General features: G+C 41.6%; 1 protein-coding gene across 1 annotated transcript; it reads left to right on the forward strand.

Annotated features, from left to right (window-relative positions):
• The first annotated feature begins 12,634 nt into the window (after positions 1 to 12,634).
• LOC128362352 (sterile alpha motif domain-containing protein 9-like) lies at positions 12,635 to 18,605 on the forward strand. Its single transcript, XM_053323093.1, has 3 exons — positions 12,635 to 13,297; positions 13,407 to 13,689; positions 14,986 to 18,605. The coding sequence occupies exons 1-3, from the start codon at positions 12,635 to 12,637 to the stop codon at positions 18,603 to 18,605; spliced, it is 4,566 nt and encodes a 1,521-aa protein (XP_053179068.1).
• Positions 18,606 to 19,341: the final 736 nt, after the last annotated feature.

Consider the following 19,341-nt stretch of genomic DNA (forward strand, 5'->3'; position numbering starts at 1 on the left):
GAAAAGAAAAGAAAAAAGAAAAAGAGAAGATGATTATAGACGTCCAAAGTATGACAATTAAATATATAGTAGTCACTAACATTTCCAGCCTTCAACCTGCTTTAACTTTAATGTCTATGAATTTGTATAAAAGCCTGACACAACACGTCCTCTTTGAGAGAAACTGTCGAGTCTGGTAGCTGCGTCACAGAGGAGGAACAATAGAGAGGAGGAGAGATAGAGAGGAGGAGCGATAGAGAGGAGGAGGGAGCCAGCCTTTAGATGAGAGGGAGGGAGATAGGATCCCAACTGGGCTTGAGATCATCTTGTCTCGGGCACAGGCAAGACTATCAGATGGCTTCTTTATAACTATAAGGAAGTATTAAACATGTTCATGAAAACTCAAATCAAATGAAGTGATAAGACGAATCAAAGACACGAGGAGAGAGAGAGCAGCAAGTGGAGGTGTTGCTTTGGACATTATTACTGAGGTAAACACAATTAAATTCAAGTTTAATAATGAACGCAAACTTAAACTCTCATTCCAGTACTTATCTGATATTATGTTTACTAGGCTAATCAACATCTAACTGCTTCAGCGTAATCAATTTTATATTCTATGTTGTAACTATATAAATCAAAGACTCAAACATCAATGGGTGTGGTGTGAAGCAATTGTTCCAGGAAATGAAGCGCAGGGTCAGATGAACAGTCGGTTACATACTACATACTACATATCATTGTCACTAAGCAGTGCAGTGTTCATTACTCTGTTCATCATCCAACAGGAGAGATGGTCTGCAGTTGAAAACCAGCGTGAAGAAGAGTCTAAGGACTTCAGTAGGTGAGAAATTCACTTTTTATGTAAAATGTATTCCTCTAAATCTCATATTTTGTATAATAGCTGTATTTGATGAGTCACCTGTTGTTGGAAGCATTCATATGTAACCTGGACACCACCTTCTTGGTTCTCTGCCAAAAGCTTTTGGTAGGAAATGACTATGAGTGGGTGAAATGTAGGTAGATGGGCTACTATTTGTTGGTTTAAGAAGCAGTTCATCCAAAAAACCAAACAAACAACAATTTGTAACTTATTTCATTATATTAAGGCAGGAGTTTACACATCAGCAGTGACAGTAATAAGGTCATGCTGTGACTCGTCCAGGTGTCCACATAAAACAGTTGTATAAAAATGCTGACATTCTACCGCATCCATTATATCCAGCTGTCACTGACAAGTACAAACTGGTATGAGGTATGAGTGTTTTTCATGAGAGGATTTTATAAGGCTGTCATTGAGAAGATATTTCAATTGATTAAAAACACATTAAAACACTGATGGAACGTAATAATGGTGTAATAAGTTTGACCTTCTGAATACAAATTGTGGGAAGAAAAAGCTGCAGAAAAATTACCCACTTCATTTTTCTGGATAATGTCAAAGAGGCCTGGTTGACTTTCACTATTAAAGAGTCCATAAAATCCACAAGAATATCCTCAATGAGAGATTGTTTTACTCCCTTTTTTTTTGGGCAGTCAGCTTTTTGTGTGAAGACCCCAACTCAGTGGAATGCCCTACCTGATGCCATTAAGAACTGCAGCTCCAGTTGCAGATTTAAAATGAACTTGAAGACACTATTAAACATTTAAAACACTGCTCCTCTGTGTGTGTGCGCGTGCACGTGTAATATACAATATATGTTTGTTTTACTTGTGACCTGCCAAGGGACTGCAGATGTGAATCAGCTTTAAGCTAACTCTAGTACAATACATCAAATTACAACACTTTGTAATGACCTTGACCCAGACAGAGAGGACTCAAATGCACTTCTCAAAGAAGTTTAATAAGAACAAAAAATGCCCCCAAGGAGGATGAAAAAACAACAAAAAACACTCACTAGGAGGAGAGAATAATACTCAAAGAACAAAACTCAAAACTTGACTTTCTACACTCCAAAAACAGAACTCAAAACTTGGCTTTCTAATGCTGTATGACTGGAACTACTACTGTGTTTCCCTACTGAGGTAGGGGAACACAGGTGGAACCAATTAGAGGCGGGGTTAACAATCACAATGGAGGGAAAGCACACAAAGGGGGGAAGTCAGGTTCTGAAACGAGAGGGGAAAAGGTGAGTACAAAATAAAACAGGAAGTGCATGACAGGACTGGACATGAGTGACTTGACTAAACAGAAACATACAGGACCCACATATGAACTAAACTAGACATGAACTAAACTAGACATGATCTGACATCACCATAATTAACAAATTTGACGAGACATAACACACTTATGTTTAATATTGTACACGGTCCTTTACAAATAAATATAATATATATACACACACAAATATGAAAAGTAGCTGCTTTGCATCAGATATAAAAAGTATAAACTATAAAAAAAATAAGCTTATCATCAAGTCAAATTGAAATGACATAAGGACCATATCATGCTGGATGACAGCAGGTCTATGTCAGTTCACAATTTGTTGTTGTTTTTGGCTTTTGGCAAGGGATTTACATTTAAATACCATGGCCTGTGAAAAAATGTTAGCTTTTTGTACAGGAACAGAGCCAGCTTCCCTATAATCAGCAGAACACTTTTAAAACCTTGGACTCCATTTATCATTCAGCTATCAGATTTATCACTGGTTATAGTTATCATACTCATCATTGTATTCTGTATAATAAGATTGGGTGGTCTTCTCTGGCAGAGAGATGTGAGTTGCACTGACATCTGTTTCTATATATAGCCATAATTGGAGACTGTCCACATTACATCACTTACATCACATCAAATGACTGACTTACACTTAAAGTGCATAAAGTTCGGACAGAACTTGGCTAACCATGAGTAAGTTTAGGACTTTGGGGACCAAACAGGTCACCACAAAATGATTTGACTGGTTTACTTTTTTTTCTTTTCTAATGAAAATTGTTCTTAAACTGTTTGATTAAATTCAAATTATTGTCACACTGTAATCTCTGATGACTGTATTTACTAAAGCCCAACTAACAGCAGATTGAACAGATTTGAAAGCAATACCGATTTTAGAGTGGAAAAATTCACTGATAACATATATATATAATGAATTTTTGAACTGGAATGAAAATAGATTTTTTTATGTGGATTGTTCATTGATTTTGCTCTGATATAAGGCTGCTATATTAAACAACAAATTAATTATATTTAACATTGCTAAGCATTTCTAGAAAGAACATTGAGAAAATAAAGAATAAATAAAAATAGCAAAATAAAAATCAGTACTGTACCATATCAGTCGTTATTTCAACTGTTATTTAAATAAATAAATATCAATATTTCATGGTTCATGTTCATGCCATTAGTTACAAGCAAAAACGCTCTATTTTAGTCAATGTGTCAGCTTCTATTTTTGCCGGACGTCAATTCAGCACAGAGCAGATCGTGCGGGACAGGAAATCGTGTACAAAATACAAAATAAAACACTGGGTTAACTTTCAAAATAAAATGCACCGTGTTTACGGCCGATCATATTTCCCTCACTACAGGTCTGAAGTACAGGTCCGAGGTTTAGATATAAAGTTTATTGTGACTTTGATAATGTGACACAAAAGAAATTGCAATTACATATCACTTTCACCTACACAGGACACACAGCTAAGTAGTTAGCTTTCTATTCGCCCTTTATTTTTTAATTTTACATCAATTTCCATATTGTGTAAAGGACCGGAAAATAAATTCAGTGTGCTCTGCACGCACACATGCTGCCCTTTTCTGAGTTTGAGCCCCCGCCCCTCTATAATCATGTGCACGTCCCTGAGCCAGTCCACTGAGTCCGAAGAAGTGGGACGTGGCGGTCAATGCCGCTTCATTTATGGAGCTAGCTGGCAAGCCATCACTAGCCTCCAGCGGAATGCTAGCTTTTGCCTGGGTAGCCTGGGTTTGAGTAAAAAACATTCATTTTAGCTTTACCCTCATCCTGCTTCTTTCTTTCCTTCCTCTTTTGCGCGCTGCTTTTTTGTTTGGGCTTGCTAAACATGATACTACCTTTTTTCTAGACAACTTTCATCCACTTGCTTTGTTTTCCTGCTGAAAGGAGAAACAACTACATCACGTCATCACAACTCATCATGACAGACAGCTATCAAGGTGATTGGACAAATTATAATTTCCTCCTCCCATACCAGCCACTCAGCTAGCCTACCTTACTGACCCGCTCCGAGCTATTTCATTCACAAAAACAATACAGCTGCTGGACATTTTCTTTATTTTTCTGCCTTCCTGGGCCCCTGATGGCGTCTGGGCCCCGGTGCAGTTGCACCAGTTGCACCGTCGATATTTACACCACTGCATAGAGTACATAAAATAAACACATTCATTCCATTACACATAGACATATGTCCAGGAGATGGACACAGCATCACATGTACCCCCTCCCTCCCAGCCCCCACACATATGCATGCATATCAGGTATAAGGCAGAAAGCACCAATTCCAGCCCATTCACAGTGCTCTTAGCCACCTCCCTTTCATGAATGAAGAGAGGGAGCGCTGACAGTAAGAAAGCCGGGAAATCAGATCAATCAGTCGTCAACAGACCTCACCGAAGACTTGGGACTCGAAGTTCCACCCCTGGTCACTGTGGAGCTTGGCAGGGGCCCGAAACGGGAAAACATATCCTCCGCCAACCTCTCTGCTGTTGTGGTGGCGCTCTGACCTGGCACCGCATATGCCTCGGGCCACTTCATGAAGTAGTCCATGGCCACGAGGACTAGGCCTGTCGCGATATTCAATAAATCAATTAATCGCACGATAATTAAAATTAGGTCGATAATTTTTCTGGCAGCGATAAATGCCATTTGCATGCTTGTTTGTTTTCCTCTCTCTCTCTCTCTCTCGGGTCCTTAGAGTAACGATGAGTGAACCCTCATGTCAGTCACTTGTCAGTCGCATGGTGTGTGGGGAGGCGGGACTCCTGGCGTAGCCTACCACAGAGTGCAGCTAAAGAGCCGTGTGAGAAGTACACCGGGAGGCACTAGGCAGAGAAAGCTAGTTGCTAGTTCGAGAACGGCTAATAAAGACAAAAAAGATGGAATTGGTTTCTAAGCCAAACGCAACAGCTGCAGTGTGGGAGCATTTCGGATTTAAACAGAATGCCCGTGGTGAACCACTGAATGTGAGCGAGTCGGTGTGTCGCATTTGTTGGAAAACAGTCGCAATTAAAAGCGGCAACACAACAAACATGCATATGCATCTAAAACACAATCATCCGCTGCAGTTTTCCCAGTTGGGGAAAAAAAATACAACAAGTGGGCCGTCTTCCTCTTCCCGACAGAGCACAGTCACTGGGGCGTTTAGTCGACAAACAAAGTACAAACAGGACAGTACGAAATGGTGTACACTCACAGACAGTGTAGTTCGCTTCATTGCTAAAGAGATGCAGCCCTTTAGCATCGTCGAAAAGCCAGCATTTCAACGAATGCTGCAAACATTTGACAGACAGTATGAATTGCCTGGGAGAACATACGTGTCACAAACGGCAATTCCACAACTGTACAACAGCGTGAAAAACGACATACTTAAGGAGATCAAAGACATCCAATTTTACTCTGCCACTACAGATATGTGGTCAAGTTCAAACATGACCCCGTATATGAGCTTGACTATACACTACATTACTGCTGACTGGACTCTGCAGTCCAAGTGTTTAGAGACCAGATATGTCCCAGATAACCATACTGCTGACACCCTGGAAGAAAACCTGAAGTCTGCTTTAGCAGACTGGGGACTGGATGAGCACAAACTAGTCTGCATCACTACAGACAATGGTGCTAACATTGTTGCTGCAATAAGAAATCTTGGCTGGCCATGGCTTAATTGCTTTGGCCACAACCTCCATCTCGCTGTGTCCCATGGTCTGGACAGCAACAAAGATCGGACAGCTCGTGCCATAGGACTCTGTAAAAGTTTGGTCAACGCATTCAACCTGAGCTGGCTTAAGAGGAGAGACCTGAGGAAGGCACAGAGTGAGGCCAATCTCCCCCAGCACAGTCTAATACTGGTGAGTGATGTTATTTAAATTCATTGATAGTTTAATTTGTAGCACAACATATTTAAAGAGTTTTTATTTTTTATTTCATAGTAGCCTATAGACCTGTAGAATAACCGGTAGTAGGGTTGGTCCTATCGGCGGGTGACCATCGGCGATTGCACGCATTATTCCCAATCCAACCATTTTTTGTGTATTATTTTGTCATTATTAAGGCAAAATAACTCAATTTATGTCCATGGACATTATAATGAATAGGCTATAGGGTTAATATTAATTTGCATCCAGCGTGCTGCGTTGACTTCATTACATCTGCTGCACCGCTGCTACCACAATTATGAAACGCTAAGTTTATACAGTCTGTGACTGTGACCCTCATAAAAATAATATTTTACAAATCTACATTATATAAACTAACGAAATTCGTTAAAGTAAGTCATTTGGCGACTTCTAAGTCATTAAAGTCTTAATTTTAATGGAGTAATCTACCTCGTTCGCACCTGTCATTGTACGTCTTGCTTTGAATTAAAACCTACTGAGCGAACTCTCCCGTTCTCTCCTATGAACGGGTCGGACAACAACGTGTATCAAACATGAAGCAAAGTGAAAACATAATAAAGTACGTGATCGGCCATCACGATGTTTTGCTTTCAACATCGGCTATTTCCTACACATCGCCCAACCCTAACCGGTAGTAGTCTTGTAGTATGCACTAGCATATAAACATAATATAACATACAAACAATTAATAATGATAAATAATGGAAACGTAAAAAGTAGTATTTGTTTAAGAATGTTGATATAAACTAACTAATGAACAAGATCAATATTATCTTTCTCACAGGATGTTGTCACACGATGGGGCACTAAGCAGAAGATGGTAGAGAGGGTGCTGGAGCAACTCCCAGCCATAAGACGTGTCCTGGTTGAAGACAGAAAACATGGCCACCTCAACCCAACCTGGCAGGATGTTTCTGTGTTGGAATCCATCAACGCAGCAATGAAACCACTGGCTGACTTCACAGACATACTCTCAGGGGAAAAATACGTCACAGTGTCCTCAGTTAAGCCTGTGCTGGACCTGATTAAAGACGACCTTCTCTCTCCAGGCCCTGATGATACTGCACTGACAGCCAGTATTAAACAAAACATGTGCAGGGTACTGACTGAAAAATACAGCTCACCTGCAATTCAAGTCCTCCTTAGAAAGGCCACCATCTTGGATCCCAGATATCGTGGCAGCATGGAGGAGGCAGGTGCATTGGATGATGCCAAACATCAGCTTGTGGAAGAGCTACTGGACTTAGTACCAGAAGGAGAAGGTACTAGTGGTGAGAGCTGCAGCACAGCCGCTGAAGGAAACAAGGATGAACCTACTGCTGCTGCACCCACCAAGAAGAAGAGGCTGAGTGACCTTCTTCAAAACAGAAGAGCTCATCTCACAAGTCAGGCCCAGGCTGCATTTCCCAAAAGAGTGCTGGCTGATGCAGAGCTGACCAAGTTCCTCCAAGAAGATGCACTTGATGCATCTTGTGATCCCTTGATGTGGTGGCGTGACAATCAAAAAAGATATCCTTTGATGGCCAAGTTGGCCCAAAAATACATGTGCATTTGTGCAACAAGCACCAGCTCAGAGAGAATGTTTAGTACAGCTGGCAACATTGCTACTCCTGAGAGATCCTGTCTGAAGCCACACAAAGTGAACATGTTGGTATTTCTTGCTCGGAATCTGCCATAAAATCTCTCTCTGAGAAATTATTTCTAGGCATCTGAGGCATCTGTTTCATAACTTGTTAAGGTCCTGGCAGTTTTATTCCGGTTCATTTTTTGTTAACAGAGACTGAGAGTCCATTTTATTTATTGTTTTTGGTTGTTTGTTAATTTATTGTGTTCTAGTGTTAAATATTCTTTAAAAATAAAAGTTGATTTATCTTTGAAAAGGTGTACCTGCATTATTATACCATTATCATTGTATTAGATGAAAATTGTCTCAGAACGACAATATTATCGTTTATCGCGATAATTTTTGAGACAATTTATCGTCCAGCAAAATTTGTTATCGTGACAGGCCTAACGAGGACATATCGGTTGCCGGAGACGGTGACCGGGAAGTGCCCAAGGACGTCCACTCCTACTTGCTCCATCGGGGCCCCCACCAAAAACTGCTGCAGTGGGGCATGGGAGTGCCGAGTTGGTCCTTTCTGGGCGGTACAGGAGTCACAGCAGTGCACGTGCAGCTCCACATCTCGCTGGCAGCCAGGCCAGTAGAACCGCCCCCTGAGGCGCTTGAGGGTCTTGGCGTTCCTTTAGTGCCCTGCCCCCACCAAGCCGTGGACGTCTGGAAAACCTGCAGGCGGAGTGCCCGGGGCACTGATAGCTGCAGGAGGTCATTTACCCGTCCGGGGGCCTGCAATCTCCGGTAAACCAACCCGTCGTGGAGCTCAAAGTTGCCCCATTGGGAAGTTACCCCATTGGGAGTGGTAGGCCTTCACTTCAGACCCCAGTGCTGACACCTCTGTCCATGCAGGGCGCTGCCCCAACTCGAACCAGCCTTTCAGCAGCGCCAGGGTGGCGTCTGCCTCCTGCTGTTGCCTCAGCTGCTGAGTAGTCATTGGGAGCCATCCCTCCTCATTGGTAGTGAGGTCGACAGTCACCACCACTGCTGTCAACTGGCCCCATTCTTCCTGCCGCTCACAGTAACGACACTCCAATGCTGCACAGGTGCGTCTGGAGAGTGCTTCGTCTCTCACAGCGAAGATGTCCATGTAGTCCTCGAGGAGTTGTTTCAGCTGGCATTGCTGTGGGTTGAGACCATCTCAAGTTCTGTATGGCCTCAGTCGTCTTGGCAGAGAGAGGGACAGCAGGCTCTGGAGTAGAGGCTGCGGCAGACTGTGGCTGTGCAGGGATGCTGGTGGGTGTGCTGGCAGGTGTGCTGGCAGATGGTGAAACACAGTGGCTTGGTGCCTGCAGAGCAGCCGCTGCTTGGTGACTGGTACGTTGATCGTTGGGCTGCTTCTTCTTCCGCCGGCCAGACTGGGTCTCTATGCCAAGGGTGATAGTTGCCTTTGACACATCAACAAGGGCTCTCCAACGTTTCAGCAAGTCCAGGCCAATGATACACGGGTCTTGGATGTTGGTGAGCCAGAATTTGTGCACCAGCACATGGCCTCCAGCCTGGATTCTCAGTCCCTTCTTTCCTCGCTTTTTCTCCTATCACTGTCATCAGTTGGGTGCTAGTTGGGGACCATGCCTTTGAGAGTAGGCCAATGGTGTTTGGGAGGATGCCAGGTCGCACCAGGGAAATGGTAGACCCCGTATCTACCAGGGCCCAGCAGGGTTGGCCATCAAGTTGGCAAATCAGATACAGTTCTCTGGTGTGACCCAAGCAGCTGGCCAGTGTGTACCGGCCTCGGAGGGGGGTTGAAGACTGGAGTGGTGGCCCCCTCACTAGACCACTCCGCTGTCGTTTCCCGCAGGCTGGATGGATCTGGTCTTTGGTGCAGGGGCTGGGCAGTTTCGAGCAACATGGCCAGGCTCATCGCATCGCTAACAGCAGTCTGTTTGATGAGGTGGATGGTGCCTGGAAGATGGAGGCCATCGCTGAGACTGTCGTGGTGAAGGCTGGACTTGGCAGACCTCTTCAGCATCCTCCTCTTCCTCATCTTAGTTGGCCATCCTGATGTGTGGTTGCAGCGTGTAGAGAGCACCGCCACAGCCGGTTCAGCTTCACAAAGAGCCTCACAGAGACTTGGGCATGGCAAGGCGAACATGCTGGCACAACCTCTCTGATGTGAGCCCCCGCAGGACGCATGGAGGGCCAGCTCCTCTTGGGCAGTTGTGTGGAACTCTCCCTCTCGGCGGTGACAGCTGGCTAGCTGCTCCCCACTCTGGTCAGTAAAGAGTCTCTGCCCAAATCGCCTCTGTAGTGTCATGGTCAAGGCTTGGAGGCCTCGTTGCTCTGTTGGGGCAATGTCGAGGAGCACCTGCAAAGCCTTTCCTTCCAATACCAGGGGCAGGTGGGTGGCAGCTTCTTCGTTGCTCCAGCTGCTAGTTGGACTTGAGAGAGGTATGGCTCCAGTGGTGTCACCCCGTTCTACTTAGGAAGCTTGGCTGGTGTCCGAGGCATGGCTGCAGGGTGCGACGGCCTGGGTGTGGTTACCAGTGGTGGTGGCTCATTGGCAGCAGTGGCAGCGAGGGATTGTTGATGTGCAGCGTCTGTAGCAAGCAGCAGGGTGTCACCAGCAGTAGCCCTCCTGACCACTAGGAGGCGGTCAGAGGCAGCAGGCAGCAGGAATTCTTCTGTAGTAGCACTCCCAACCTCTAAGGAGTGATAAAGCCGTGGTACACTGGAACCATCAGGGTGAGCTGGAAAATGTTCATCTTCAGCAGGCCTTGTCTATCATTGTTCCAGGCTTTCCAAAAGCTTAAAGTTCTGCTCAATGGCTTGCTCTAATTCCTCAATCTGTCTCTCCATTCTTCCCTTTTATAATCCCACTTCTGACATGTGGTAGAATGTAAAGAGAGGCAGATTTCTGAATTCTACAACTCCTGCGTCCCTTACACCACACAACCACAGGAGGTGCTATTTAACATCAGAAATGACAACAACCGTATATGAATACTGGCCAGATGTTATCAAACACACCAGTCGCAGTGGCTACACTGCTAATTAAAGTTAACATCAAACTTAACACTATTTATGGCCATATAACCTGGAAACTCACATAACACAATTAAACATGTACACACAACATCACTAAAACATGGCTTTAACCTCAAACATTAACAGTCCCATGAGCCTTTGTGCTAACCAGCTCAAATTGTCCCAGTCAGAGTGACTGCTCCCCCCTCTGGTCACTACAATATGTTTATATGTAATTAACTAGATGAACTTAGATAATAACTTCTGCTTTCTTTGTTTCACAGCCGAAATATTGGCATTGGCCTTTTTTGATTGCCTGATTGGAACATTAACCTCTTAACGCACGCTGTTCCGTCCATGGGACGGGACGGATGCTAGGAGGTAGCCACATGTTCTTCTGAATGTTTTAAATACCAACCCTTAAACATATATACTCATGCCGTACATTGTTGGTAAGCTTAGATTGTTCCGATTCATTCAAGACCACTCACGACTTATATGGTTGCTCACAGCCGTAATAGTATTAGCGGTTAGCACGGCTAGCCACTCAGCTAAGTGAGAAAAGCTATAATGCCTACATACCTTCAAAGTCTTCCCTTTATCCACAACGATCATCTTATGACTCAGGACTTTTTGTACAGCTCGCCAAATATTCATTCTTGTGAAATATGAAATCCGTTTCCATAAAACCGGAATACTTTCCTCAATATGTCAACATGTATTTAGTCCAAAACGTAATAACACAAATAACAAACCATATACAGTCCGTTTACGTCATTTCCTGACCTGCACGTCCATCTCAGAGTACACGTGACTAGATGTTTACGACCGTGAGCCTCTCTTGCTTCTGACGACACCACACACAAGCCAATCAGTGCTTAGGATCAGGCCGTACATGTCTCTAAAGCCAATGAGGACATGTGACCGACAACAATGACGACATGGCTTTGATTGACAGCTGTTCCAGCCTATGGAAATATTCGATGAAATTAAGTTGATAACCTTTTAGCCAATAGTCTGAGGTTTCCAACGGTGTATGACACTAAACTATCAAGTTTGGCTCTCCATAAACAAACTCCAAGCATAACCGGCGTGCGCCCGGTGCGTAAAAGAGTTGAACCATATATCATTACGCACTCGGCATTTTGGTACACTGTTGGTTCTTCTTCGACTTGACATATGACTTATAGCAAAATAAACAGATAGATAGACAGATAGATAGATAGATAGATAGATAGATAGATAGATAGATAGATAGATAGGTAGATATGGGCAAACAAAAAAATATGGTTATCTATAATAATATAATATATAATAATAATAACAATATGGTGTCAGCTTTCATTAGAGACCAAGATTTTGATTGTAGGCAAAGGGGTTGTGAAGTTATAGGTGTTTGATTGTGGTTATACAGCTTTGGTAACCAAGTGTCCATTTGGAGTCTCCAAATTTGCTCAATTTTGCTCATTTGCATAAAGTTTGACTTGTGATAATGCAAATTCTGATACAGCGCATGGTTTGTCCACTCACCATTAAGTATCCATCATGCATCACACAGCCAAAGCTAAATAATTTCCAATGCAAAAAAATTCAAATGAAATTTCTCATGTCTGATAGCACACTACTGGTCCTAACAATAGGGCAAAATGTAATTTAGCATGTATACTGTGCTTCTATGGATATGCTTACTCAACTATTCATACATGTTCATTTTGCTGTATTGTGTACTGTAACTCACCACTGCAGTTGAACTAAATTTATTTTAATTATTCATGAACTAATTTAAAATCTTTACGTATCAATTATCATTAAAAAGGACATTTTAATATTCCTGAAAAGCCAACCTGGGTCACTGACATTTCTGACTTTTATTTGTTTTGTTTATTTTAGTTTGCCATCTTCTTTCTTATGGCAATACGTCTTACTGTTCCTTTCACTATTTTGATCTGTGACTCATCTGTTTCATTTTTAGTTGATCCAATATGAAACGCTCAACAACAAAGCCACCACCTGATATTGAAAAATGGACGAAAGAAGATGTCCACCAGTGGTTGATGACACAGGTCAAGGTTCATGAGTCTTGTGCAGACCGGTTCTTTGAAGAAGAAGTGTCTGGAGATGATTTATGTCACTTTAAAAAGACAGATATAGTAGACTTGGGAATAAAACACGGGCCTGCAGTCAAAATTACATCTTATCTAGAAAGGTTGAAGGAAGGATCACAACATGCTTCACAGTTCCCAGCATACGTGGAAAACTGGACAAAAGAGCAGGTGAACCAGTGGTTACTACAGCATGTGAAGACATATCGCAAATATGCAGAACGCCTCCAAGAGGAAGATGTGTCTGGAGATTGCCTTGTTTGCTTTAAAAAACAAGATCTTCTGGATCTGGATGTGAAAAGTGGTCCTGCTGTAAAGATTCTGGCAAAACTTCATCTGTTGAATGAGAAACCAGAGCCGACACTGCAACCCATCCCTCACACCAGCACAGACCAACAAGCAACTCCGAAACCCATTAAACCTGAAGAAAGTCTGGCTAAGGCAATCACAATCCAGCAAGCTGACGGAAAAATATCTGAAAAGAAGGAAATTCAGCAACCAAAGGCATGGGACTTGAGGACCGAGAGGGAAGAAACTGTGGCGGTAAAACTATTGATTTGTATTAAATACAGTAAAATTACGAAGACAAAAAAAAAAATTATATTTTTGGTAATGTTAATACTAAATAATTGACATTTCTTTCTCATTGCAGACCGCAACCCTACCTGACATACCCAAGATCACTGTGGCGATTCAGAGAACCCTAGACGACCTTTTAAAAGAAGACCTAAAATTGTTTCAATTCCACTTACTAGAATACACCAAATCAAAGCGCAAACCTATTCCTCGGGGTAAACTGGAAGGCAAGGACACCATGGACACTGCGAAGTTATTAACTGAAAACTATGGAAGCAATGAGGCCTTACAGGTCACACTGGACATTCTGGAAAAACTCCCTCGCCGTGACCTTGTTTGTTATTTGAAAGAGAACATGGGTAAGAAAACATAAATGTAAAAAAATAATGAAGTTCATAACTTGGCCTTCAATTTCGTTAATTGTAGTTTATACTCTGCATTAGTTTGTGATGTTATCTATCCTTTAATGTTGACACATAAAATCTTACCTAATTTGAAGTTAAAACATGTTGATGCTGAAGAGAACCTTTAATTTTGAGTTTTCAAATGAGAGTAGAATAGAACATAGAATATTTCAATAAGTTACTTATATATAACACTGTGTCCTTACAGCAAGTGAGCAGACTATTACTTTGCATCGCATAACATAGGATGTTCTCTGTCCACACTGAATCTGATAAATATGCTCTTCTGTTATGTCGCATAAACAAACCCAAACCTGTCAGCACTGCACTCCAGATCAGACTGGCCATATACTGCCTTTTTTTAGTTGTAGTGAAATGAGGAGGTATTGTAGTGATGACTCCACATTTTAAGTAAATGAACTAGCTTTTCCTTTTTCTCACCTATCATGCACTTTCAATGTGGGAAACAGGAGGTAAACAAGAACAAGTCAAAATTTCAGCTCAAAATGGTAAGCTATATCACGCTTCACAGTGCTGTACCATTCACACCAAGTTAGGATGCTCCAACCAATTTGTTGCCGATATTCAATTTGTCACATTCAGTTAGGACACAGTGTAACTAACATGACTGGTGATATTCCATATTTTTTTACTGTCATCAAATCCTATTAAGAGACCAAACCCGCTGAAACTATACACCGGTCCTATTAACAAGAATTGCCAGTGTATGCAAAGCTGATACACAAAATAAACTATTAAAAAAACACGAGTCACATTGCTGCACTATGTGACATGTTCCTTCATAAACATGAACACACATTATAGTTACTTTGACTCCATCACACACACATTCCTGTTGCCAGAGATACTCACTAGAGTACTTTAGCGGTAGATGGATTCATCTACCGCTAAAAACAGTTCCAAACAAATTAACCATTTTTTGTTTGTTAAAAACTACAGTGACCAGCAGGAAATAGCTGAGTCTGCTTTAAAAATGTATCTATATATTTGAAAGCTATTTCACATTTATTTCATTAGTGGGAACCAGTGAGCATGGAGCTTAGAGACTGACAGGCAAGATGTGGAAGTCAGAAAGTATTGAGAGATGGACTAACACATCCTGGATTTTGTTTTTTCTTGGGATTTTCTGACAATAAGAAAATTATAGAACAACATCAACCTTAACCTTGAAAGTTCAAATGAGGAATGTTGTGTCTACTTAATAATGTACTTATTTTACTGTTCATATAGGTCAACTGAAGCAGCAGTGTCTTTCAAAAGAAGCTCTGAAGAAAGAAGCTAACCAGGGTGACAAACTTAAGAACTTGTTGACTTGTGGTGGGAACTCACTGGACAACTATGACAGATTTGTTGTTGTTGTAAACAAAAGCAGTCCAGACCAAGTGCAGAACCTCCAGTTTCTGAGTAAGTTGAAATTGTTCTGTGTGTTAGACTTTGACCCTGAATCTGCTGCTAAAGGTGGACTGTGTCATTCATACAGTGAATCAAGAGTCGCTAATAAACACACCCCATCACAATATCAAGGGCAGACTGAAACAGTGATAAAGAATCTTAACCTCTGCAAACAGACCAGTTGGGTCTTCTGCAATGGCAGACATGACCTCGACAGTGACTCAAACAGAGAGTTAGATTATAAGAACTGGATGAGGAGATCTTGCAGAGATGTAGAGCAGTTGATTTCATTCATTTGCAACCCTGAAGTTCTGGTCCATGGAAGAAGTCTCATCATCTTCCTCCTACTTTCTCCTGTGGACACTGAGAAAGACCCAATCTTTGACACCTACAAGTGCTTCTTGAAACACACAGAGGAGAAAAACATAATCACTATTTGTGATTCTCAGAGAACGTACAAGAAATGGAGGGAGCTGATACAAGACAAGTGTGACTATGACATTGATCCGCTATCTATATATGAGCTGACCCTCAGTGAGGTCAATGGGACTGTAATGGGACTTGGGCCTTTCAATCAGTCATCTGAAAGGCTACTTCCCTCCTCAGACTTCAGTGCTGTTGTTCTGAAACAGAAAGATGAAGACTTAATGACAGCTTTGGACATTTTATGTCTGAATCAGTGTGAAAACATCTATGATGAAAATGGTCAAGAGTTCCATGACTTCAGAATCAAAGTTGAGGAAGAATTCTACAGAGGAGGTAAAGTCAAATGGTGGAACTTCTACTTCTGTGAAAAAGACACAGGAAAGCCATTCATCAAGAGAGACAAGTATGAAAATGTGAAGAAGATGATTAGGTCTCAGTGGACAGATTCAAAAAATGCATGTGTTCTGCTCAACCTGTTCCACCATCCAGGCTGTGGCGGGACCACCTTAGCGATGCATGTGATGTGGGATCTCCGTCAAGAGTTCAGATGTGCCGTGCTGAAAGACAACACACTGCCAAAAGACGAAGTTGCTATTCAAGTTCTAAAACTCATGCAACTTGAAAGCGAGAAACCATCTCCAGTATTGCTGTTAGTTGACGACTCAAAGGAAAACAAGAATCCTTATGATCTTGTCAACTGCATCCGTAGAGCTGTAGAAGATTTCTCCAACATAAATACGGATGACATGCCAAACTGCAAAGTCATCATCCTTAACTGTGTCCGTTCACATAGCCCGAAGGAGCAATACAGACAAGACAATTCTTCACAATGTCAGTACATTACTGCTTCATTAACATCAGAGGAACAGAAGGAGTTTGAAAAGAAACTTAAAGAGCTCGAAGAAACTCATGAAAAGCCTGAAAACTTTTACACTTTCATGATCATGAAGAGCAATTTTGACACAGATTACGTAGATGATCTTTCTCATAACACACTGGAGAGCTTTGATTTCAGCACAAAAGAGGCCCAACTGTTTGCTTTTCTAGCATTACTGAACACCTATGTGGCAGAATCTGAAATCTCTCTCTCTCTGAGTGAGGACTTTCTTGGGATGAAAATGATTCGTTGGAGGGAGGACATTCTAATGGATAGAATGAAACCATATTCAAACCTTCTTATCATAGACAAAGATGAAAAGTTGGGCGGATACAAAGGCATCCGAATCCTTCATCACACTATAGCATGTGCCTGTCTGGAAGAGTTGGAGAGAAGCCAGTATTTAAACGTAAGTGGTATCGCTATGGAGATTCTTCACTGTGATCTGTTCTTCAGTGTTGGAGTTGTCAAAGACAGATTCATGCAGTCAATTCAACGAATGTTGATTGAAAGGCAGCGCAAGAAAGATGGAGATGAGAGAGAACCATTTTCTCCTTTCATAGAGAAAATCCACAGCCAGCAAGGGAGGCAAACTGTCCAAGAAATATTTGTGAGAGCATCATCCAGGTTTGAAACAAGTGCATCTATTCCACAGGCACTGGCAAGATATCTGTACATCAATGAGCGTGACTTCCCAGAGGCTCTGAAATGGGCAGAAAAGGCCAAGAACATCAAGCAAAACCCATACACATTTGACACAATTGGACAAGTGTACAAAAGCAATTTAAAATCCAACATCCACAGAGAAAAGCAGGAGGCAACACATAACCCAGAAGATTTAGACACAAACATAACATTGGCAAAAGATGCTATTAAAGCGTTCAAAAGGGCTCAGGAGCTGGCAAATACAGAGGATGAACCCGATGAGGAAGGCCGTGATGATGAATCAGATGACTATCCCAGAAAGTCATATAATGTTTATGGCTATGTGGGTGTGCTGGACATTGCTTTCCTGATAATTGAGATTCTGGGCAGATTGCCATTCTTTGAGGAGAGTGATCCAATGAAAAAGAAGTACTTGCAGAGTTTTCTACAGAAATCGATCCCAATCACCAGCGTCTACAAGGATGACAATGAGATCAACAACAGATACGTGGAGATCATCAAAGAAAATGAGCCGTTCCTCCTCAATTTAAAAACTGAAGTAAAAGAAATGTTTGAAGTGCTTGACTGTTACTTCATGTATCTAAAAGGGAACAACTCAGAATTTGATTCAAAGAATCGTTGGACCATCTGTGGTCATTTTAAAAGGTATGTGAATCTTTTTTGCGCTGCACCAGAGGGAATCAAAAACAACACCAATTTCTATTTGAAAATTGATATTGAAGAACGAAGATTGTTTCTTGAGAGGAACCAAGCAGATACATTTGCAGGAATTCTTCAGCATTTGGACAAACATGCTGAAGAGATTGAGAGAGTCACAGAATGCTATGCATTCTTGCACCAACAACAACAATTTATCAACAAAAAACAAAAGACAAAGGAAACAATCAATTACATTTTGTCAAACATTGTTCTTCACCTTAGGAAACCAAAATCTAAACATGTGAAGAGCTACAAATACCTCTCTGATCTCCTTTTGAAAACTCTGCAAGATGTAGGACTTAGGTATCCCTTCCCAGACCCATACTACCTGGCTCTGCTGTTACTCTGGCCAAGTCCAACTCAGGAAAACACAGAAATTGGAACATATGTGACTGCAATTCGAAACTCATCCCGCAAACATCTCTCAAAGTTGTTTCACAAGAAGGGCACTGTTGCCATGCTCTACTTGGGCAAAGAAGAGGGACTCAAGAGGCTTATTTCTAAACCTCAACTTGATGATAATTTTAAAAGGATGCGCCGTGATACCCTGGCACAACTCTGGCGGAATGGGGACATATTTAAAGACAAAGCAATCATCAGCCGCCTTCATCGAGTCAGTGGAACCACTGAGCAAGGAGAGTTGTTTGCAAATTATGGAAAACTGAAAATCCCTGTGCGTTCAGCTCTTATTGATGGAGTAAGAACTGGTTTTAGCACAGAAAAGGTTTCTTTCTACCTGGGTTTTGCAATTAATGGACCCCTTGCATATGATATTCAGCATGAAAACTAGGGCACTTGATTGAACAGAGAAATGTGCAACCTAAACAAAGAGCAAAGAAACTGAAGAGTGGCAAATATGTTTGAAAGCTAGAACAGCAAATCATGACCATGACAGGCAGAACAGGTAAATGTTATAGGTCAGTTCCTCTACATTCATTAGATAGAACATATGATTCCTGTACTGCTGTATGTGTATATTCATATGTTCACATATTCTGTTCATATCAGCTTTTGTAAACTTTGTAATTATTTTTAGTCATTTTTCTGAGTATTTTTACTTCTTGTGTTGATGTCAGATATTTTTTTTCTGTTGTGCTGTAAATTGTTGTGTTAACAGCAGGGACAGTGAAACATTAATCAGTCACCTGCTACAGTATCATGGAGAGCACAAGAGCCTTGAAGCTCTCTGAAACCCTGACTAAGAACCACTGGTCTACTGTAGTTCTCAATACTTTTGTTTATATTTTAATGTAAATGTGTTATATATGAAGAAGTGTCTTCTCACTCCCTTTCGGATGTGGTTGACATTGCATCATGTTTTCTATTAGGTGTAAGTTCACGGTTTTCAGTGAGACCATTGTGCTTTCTTTTTTATAAGTTGTTTTTATAAGTTTTTTCTTCTTTCACACATACGAAATAAAATAATCTAATCTAAATAATGATGATGAAAAGGTGACAAAAATGAATCATATTCAGTTCTTTTGTGAGGAATGTGTTTGATTACTTAAGATGTTATTTCAGAGATG

Source organism: Scomber japonicus, chromosome 7 (genome assembly GCF_027409825.1).
Source record: "Scomber japonicus isolate fScoJap1 chromosome 7, fScoJap1.pri, whole genome shotgun sequence".
Lineage (NCBI taxonomy): Eukaryota > Metazoa > Chordata > Actinopteri > Scombriformes > Scombridae > Scomber > Scomber japonicus.

Coding starts and splice junctions, on each gene's coding strand:
- LOC128362352 (XM_053323093.1), top strand. CDS start 12,635: ATGAAACGCTCAACAACAAAGCCACCACCTGATATTGAAAAATGGACG. Junction 13,298..13,406: donor AGAGGGAAGAAACTGTGGCG/GTAAAACTATTG, acceptor TTCTCATTGCAG/ACCGCAACCCTACCTGACAT. Junction 13,690..14,985: donor TTATTTGAAAGAGAACATGG/GTAAGAAAACAT, acceptor CTGTTCATATAG/GTCAACTGAAGCAGCAGTGT.